Source organism: Mirounga leonina, unplaced genomic scaffold (genome assembly GCF_011800145.1).
Source record: "Mirounga leonina isolate KUSES-001 unplaced genomic scaffold, KU_Mleo_1.0 Mir_418, whole genome shotgun sequence".
NCBI classification, from domain to species: Eukaryota; Metazoa; Chordata; class Mammalia; order Carnivora; family Phocidae; genus Mirounga; species Mirounga leonina.
Genome location: NW_023270739.1, coordinates 8831845 through 8838932, shown reverse-complemented (window position 1 = coordinate 8838932; position 7088 = coordinate 8831845). Strand labels below are relative to the sequence as shown.

The 7088-nt window shown below is 47.8% G+C and overlaps 1 protein-coding gene across 15 annotated transcripts in view; it reads right to left on the bottom strand.

Moving 5' to 3' along the window:
- Window positions 1-678: 678 nt before the first annotated feature.
- The window catches only part of RBFOX2 (RNA binding fox-1 homolog 2), a 279550-nt gene continuing 273140 nt past the window's right edge, over window positions 679-7088 (bottom strand). For all 15 annotated transcript variants that reach the window (XM_034987601.1, XM_034987600.1, XM_034987607.1 and 12 more), the window contains one exon: window positions 679-6250. In XM_034987601.1, the coding sequence (XP_034843492.1) occupies window positions 6206-6250 (45 nt within the window). In that variant the 3' untranslated portion in view covers window positions 679-6205. The remainder of the gene's footprint in view (window positions 6251-7088) is intronic.

Here is a 7088-nt window from a genome sequence, read left to right as displayed (position 1 = left end):
AGGATGGGGTGCAAGCACAGGGTAAAGACTGTCTCTTGAGTAGAACAGGAGAGAGGGAGAAAGAAAGGGCATGAATTCAGGTGATGTCTAGAACCAGTAGCAAAGCATTCTTCCAGGGAGCCCCTGGGCAGCGATGGCCTCCAGCTCCATGAAATGGAAAGCTAGGTGACCTAAGAACCAAGCGAAGGGCACTGGAGACTTCTGGAACTTGTCGGAGGGGGGAGGGTGGTCACTGGCAGGGAAACCAGTGCAGGGGGTAGGTTAGAAGGCATGCACAGAAGGGCCAGCAGGACCCCACAATTAGGAGCACAAAGCCTGGGCGGCCAGGAGCCGGGGGACACAGTGACAGGGGCAGCGAGGCAGGAAGGTCAAGTGGCTGGATGGGGAGCGGGGAGGCTCGGAGTCCAGGAGAGCACGAAGGCTGAAAGGAGGTCAGCAGCAGAGGCACAAAAACCAGCTTCTGCCAAGCCTGGAGGAATCCAGGGAGAGGCTCTCCCATGGCGCCAGCCTTTGGCTTCGTTTACCCCACGGCTCAGCGTGACCTTGAGTGCCCTCCATTTAGCATGTGTTGCGCTTTGCCTCCTCCTTCCTTCATCTTTAGAAGTCAAATCCAAGGTGCAGGTTTTGAGCCTCAGGAGGAGGCAAGAGGGATCCCCCATCAACACACACAGGCCAAAGAACGGTGTTTCTCTCTTTTATTTAAAAACAGTGCTTCATTACCGTTTGCAAAGGCAGAGGCGGCGCTCCTCCTTCGCTTGGAGTTTATAAAAGCCAGCAACATGATCAATAATTTATACACATGGATAGTAATACAAAAAAATAAGGAATAAAAGCTAAAGATCTAACTACTCCGACCTTCACAATTCCAGCTACTTGATAATAATAGGAGTAACCCAATGAATACTGTATGGTCTGAAAGCTACTATACAATAGGATTCTTAACAAGAAGGGGAGGGAGTTAAGAGGCTGTCACAAAGCCCGGGGATGCTTCTCTGGAGTTCGCAGGGAAACAGGACCCTGGGCAAGCAGCTCGGGTGTCCTAGGAAGTGACTCTGGGGGTGGGGGTGGGGAGAGAAGGCGAGGTGGTCAATTATACAAGCATCCCATGTGATGCCCCCATGCCCCAAAGGTACCTGTTTTGCCATGGCAATGGGAGGGGGCTGGAGAAGCTGCATGTCGCATGTTGGGATGGTCCAGTCCCTGTCACGGGGAGTGGGGAGGAGAGGAGAGGTTCTGTGGCATTTTTAGCCTTGCAAAGATTTGGGCTGAAAAGCTCAGAGACGCAGGTAGGTCAGCCTGTCAGGGACAAGTCAACCCCACCGGCCCTGTCAGCACTTTGCAGCCCTAGCTTACGTGTGTCAGGCCCCAGGTTTGCTCCAGCTATTCACAAGCAGAATTATAACACAAGAAAAAAAAAACAATTCATATCCCTTAGGGAAAAAAGAGGATCAATTCATCACTCTTCGATAGATAATACAGCCCGAGTCAGCTGCCAGAACACAGCACACACACACGAAAATACTGTGAACAGAAAAATACCAGAAAACGGCTAAGCTGGGAGTCTCAATGGGGTGTAGACTTGCTTAAAGCACTTATCAGTCCCCAGTAAAACCAAACCAAAAGTCACTTTTTAAAAAGTCAAAACCGCACGGACCCCCTGGGAATCTGATGTTGTTAACGGGGCGGGGGGGGGGGTAGGGGGGAGGAGGAGAGGAAAGAGAATTGATGTTCCCTTTTTGCTTGCCAGTGTGGCCGGGGGAGCCCTCCGGCACCACTGGGCCCCCCCGCTGGCAGGCTCCTAAAAGGCAAGGTCTGAGTTTGGCTGATGAGCAGTTCTCTCGGTTACCAATCCCTGCCAACCAGCACTACCATGGCTGAATTGATCTACCGTTTTCCTGAGTAAACTGTAACTGGCTACAGTTCCGGTAACGTGGGTAAGAACAGCTACTACAGCCAACTTGGATAACTTGAGGAATCCCCTCTGCCTTCGGCTCCTCATTCCTAGTGCATCTGATTCGGGAATTGGAGAACTTGCCGTAGGCCGGTCTGTGAGCCTTATTTTAAAGCCAGGTGCCAGGGACTCCATTGTGCTTACTAAACCAGGGGGCGCGCACTGGCTTAGGACTGCCGGAGCCTACTTGGAAAGGGCCTGCTTCATGCTCTAGCTCTTGGATGGCTATTGCCTGGTTGATCAGTAAAGCAAGTATGGAGGAAGTACACAGGGAAAGGGAAAGGGAGGGAAGAGGCTTCTGGACGTAACATTACCAAAAACAGAAAAAAAAAATTTAGTGTTTTATGTAACAGAAGCAAGCCTCACTGGTGTCTATACTACAAATGGTCAGACATTTTCAAGAGCATGACAAAATAAAAACACACAAATTTACGTCTGATGTTCATCTTGCCCACTGTTCTTTTTTCCTATCTTAAAACAGTGCAAACAGGTAACTTATGCTTTTTAAAACACCGCTATCCCTTCCCCACCCCCCAAAGTCCCTTTCTTCCTATCATGGGGAGGGGGGAATCTGCAATTCTGCAAAGGTTACTGTGCTAGAGGTTGCAAGCAGCAGAGGAGGCTGGACTTGGTGAGAGGGAAGGGCGCGAGTGGTTTCCCTCCCCTTCCTGGCTGGCGTGCCTTCCAGAGGGGCCCCAGCTTGGCCCCATTCTCCTGTCCCAGGGAAGGGGAGTGAGGAAGCCCTTCTGGCAGATCGTCAGCGGCTTCAATCCCGAGTTTATACCTCCCTCCCACCTGGAAGCTAAGTGACTGGCGATGGGGGTGGTGCTCACCTACTTGTCTGCTGCATCGCTAGCAACGGGAACCTAAAGTAAGAGCAATTTAGCCCCTGAGGAGTTAGACTTGTGAGGAAAAGCTGCTACCACTGGTTTTTATTGAATAATCTCCACTAGCTCCCCTTAAACGAAGAGGTGAGTCCCAGTCCCCTTCTTTTTCAAGGAAAAATAACATTGGCTCAATCCCACCTGTGGCTGTCAGAGGATGGTGGTGATGGGAAGTTTGGGAAAACCTGAGAGCCTTAAAAACGATGAGTCACAATGGTTGAGCCAGGGGTTGTGGGAGCTGAACCATGGAACACAAGGGATTCCAGAAAAGACCTAAGGGCAGCTCTCCTGGCTGAAAAAGGGTTAGGAGAGAAAGGTTTTCACTAGCGGTCTCCTTAAAGGAGCCCGGCTTCTAGGATTAAGACGCTAAGTACAGAAGTCCACGTCATGAGCTACAGTAAAGCTGTTGAAAGCATTCACGTGCTGGGATTCAGCATCAGTGTTTTTTGGAATCATCAACCAGCATCCTCTAACGAACCCACAGATGCCAAACTCTCTTCCGACTCTGTTTCTTAGTCCAGTGGGAACCAGAGCCAGGAGCAGACAAGCACTGGTGCTTTGAGGATGAAGCAGGCTGTACGGAGTCTCAGAGTTCAAAAGGGGATGGATGGGGAGGCCGCTACGATCTCACCTAGGTGCTCACAATAGCTCCAATTCTCGGTGCTGACACCGAAGAGCAGAGGCCCTTGAGTGAAAGCGGAAGTCTGCTTAGCCTTCCTTAGAAAAGGGAACTGGAGGAAGCCGGATTACAACCATCCCTGGAAATGCAGCGGAACGTACAGAGCTTGCCTATGGAGTCCTCAGCCTGAACCAGCTGAACTGCACTGCAGTAAAGGTAGCCCAAGCTCGAGCTTCTGCCTCTTTTAAAAGGGCAGTGGGAGCTGCCTTCTCTACCTTGCCCACCATCCTTGTCTCTTTCTTGGAAAAAAGAAGAGAAAATTACTAAACTCATTCCCCGATTCTCCTCCCTTGCTACAGACACAACCATTTAAAATTTGGCCTTATCTCCACTGAGCAGTGGCTTGCCATTTCTGTGAATGGCCCCTATTTGAACATGACATGAAATTTCTGTTTCTTTAGTGAGTAAAAGCTCTCCCTCAAAACAAAAGCAAAAGAAAAAAGAAAAAAAATCCTCCCTGCCCCCATTCTCTAGAACTGTGAAAGCCCCACATCCTATACCCCTTCCTCTAACTAAAATATTTATATACATACAACAAAAATTGTCTTAACAGCAACAAACCAAACTTTGGCTTGGGGAGGGGAACCCTTACAAATGGCCAATGGCCTCGGGCAGTGTGGCGTCCCCTATTCCATGCATTCCTCCCCGGAATCAGTAAGACTGCATCGAGGCCTCTAGCTCCGCTGATGTCTCCCCTCGTTTCAGGCACAGCCTCTCCTCCCAGTCATCAGGAGAGGGAGGGTTTCACAGGGGGAGAAGACGGGTATTGTACACAACAGGCCAGTCCCTCCCGGACAGATCACTCTGCTTACAAAGAATGCTTGATGCTGTCATAGGTCAGTCGCTTTAATTCAGGGACATGAATCAGTTACCAGTCAAGAACACGTGCGGAGGCAGGAGTAAAAAAAAAAGAAAAAACAACAACAAAACAAATGGAAAACAAACCTATAACAAACCAGAAGCTCCATGTCTCTGAATTACTCCCTTTAGCAGCTACCCCTTGGGTGAGAGGTCACCCTAGTACCAATGTGAATAGACCAGGGAGCCAAACAGACCGTGCTTTTCTGTTTTCTAATGCCTTCATTTTGGAAATGCTGCAGGACGCTTGCCTTTATCATTAACAGCTAATAGCTAGAAGAGAAACACCTTCTCCCCTACCTTGTCAATATGTATAAAATCAAAGCCAGGGAGCCATAGCAGTGACTCACCGCTGTGGTCACCACACAACTTCCTGGCAACACGTGAGAGGAGATCCTTGCCAGGACACACCCTCCTTCCACCGGAGGAGGGGAGGAGCCTCAGGGGCTCTGGGTTTTATCTCCTGTAGTGTTCGCGTATGCCAAGCGGTCGAGTGCTCGGCTGGGTGTCTTTGGAGGAAAATGAGAAACCGGGCGGAGTGGCCACGAGAGCTCAAGACCATGGACAGAGAAGTGGCTCACAGAATGCTCTGGAAGATGGGAATTCCTATGGCTTTGGAGCTAGTTAGTACAAAGTGCCTTTGCCTGCCCTCACATGCCCCGATCACCACAAACTTCCAGGGACAGCTGCCCCGGGACTCGGAGCTTTATCTTTTGCCAACACTCTCCATATGTTTCATACCTTGTACTGACCTCCTGATGCAAGAGAAAAGCACAGGAATATCAGAGCCCTGCCAGACATCATCTGATATCCCTTTTCTCTTCCTTACCCTCTTTACTGGCTCCCAACACTTGGTACTTCTAAACCCTCAAGCCGGGAGATCTGGTTGCTGGCTATTTATTCTCCTGTCCCTGGGTCCTAAATTCCTGACTCTTGAGGACTTGGGAGCAGGGAGTTCATAGAAGGACAGATGAGCTAAGCTGTGGTTCAGAGAAAAGGGAAGCAGCCCAGCAGGAATGCTAGGATCTCAGGAAAGAAAAGAACGATCTTTTTCACACTCCAGAGTTCATTCTGAGATCGGTTTCCTAATGAGGTGTTTATTATCCACAGTCTGAGAGCATGTTTGGAAATATTAATATAATTCCAAAAACGATGCCAACTGTCTCAGGCTGTGCAGGTAAGATGATTGTAAAAAGAATGGAGAAGACAGGAGGGAAGAGGAGAGGAAAGTGTCTTTTTAATCCTCCTGCTTTGCAAGCACAAATTCCTGTCATCTATCAGCATGTGGATTCCAGCCACAGCCAAGCAGAATTGCCTGCCGAAGACCAGAAACTCAGAAGACTAGAAGAATATCCTGTTGCAGACAGATCTCCTCCACTTCTGCTCGTCCCCCAGCCACTCAGCACCGGATACACTTTGGTAGCTCTGTCTGCTGATTTCTGATCACATGCATTCATCAGCTCCTAAGGTCTCCCCTTCCTCATTAACTGCCTCTTCCGTGATTGACAGAATAAGCTAAGCACGGACATACAGACATGGAAATGCATTATTTTTTTTTTTTTACCACAGTTAAAAAAAAAAAAAGAAAAAAAAGAAAAAAATGCACAATCTTTGGAACAAAAGAATTAAAGGCAGAAATGTAAAGGAAAAAATACATATTCAAAGAACATAGTGAGGTATAAAAAAGTATTCTCTCTTTTTTTGTGTTTTTTGTTTGTTTGTTTGTTTGTTTTTCCTCTTCATCTTGCTATAGAGTTCCTCTACTAGTAAATATTGCAATAGCCAGGCCTCATGAACTGGGGGGCTGTCCCATTTGCAGGGTCTCACGTCACTTCAGTAGGGGGCAAATCGGCTGTAGCCACCTCGGTATAAACTCGCCTGCAGTAATTAAAGACATAAACATAATTAAAAGGTTGATGAGAGAAGCATTGAAAATGAAGGAAAATGTCCTGAAAAGGGATGTGGAAAAACAGCTTCTTTAGAAGCTGTAAAGCAACTGGTAAGATGTTACCTAGTGCAGTGAAGTCAGGAAACCGACTTCTGCCTTTAAGATGCTCAAACCAGAGCCCAGAACACTTACTGAGGACCTGATATTCTCCTGTCCCTGCTTCGTTTCATTATTTACATCAATCAGCACAGAAGGGAAACTCAATACAGTTTAAAACCAGATCTGTAAATAATCTGACGTTTAAAAGCATGAGTTTTTGTTTACCTTGATCACATCATCACAATTGTGACCTGAAGCAGCTAGCTGATTTTACCTTTGTACACGTCACCTGTCCGTGGAGAACAGGCTCCTCTCACCACTAGCTGTCACGTACCATGTCTGAGATGGTGCTGGATTTAAACCGGAGTCAACCTTTCAACTCCTCAAGTCTAGCTCCTCTATAATCTAGAATATATGCCAACTAGGCTGCTTGTGGACATACACGAATTTATTTCTATCTCTCTCTCTGGAGTTTTAACTGGGCTTTGTTCTTTCTTTGCTTCTTCAGGATTGGACTTGTATCTTTTGGGCACATAAAATCTCAGGAATTTCCATCATTGTCTTTATTTTGTCTGTCTCTACCTCAATTCCACACCTACATTCCCTTAGGACCTTGCTACTTCCTCCCAGAAATCTTCATATCAGGAGAGACTAAGTGTGAGAAATGACGGGCTCTCTCATATTCCTCTCAGTCAAATTTCATTTATCACTCTGCCTCCCCGTCCAACA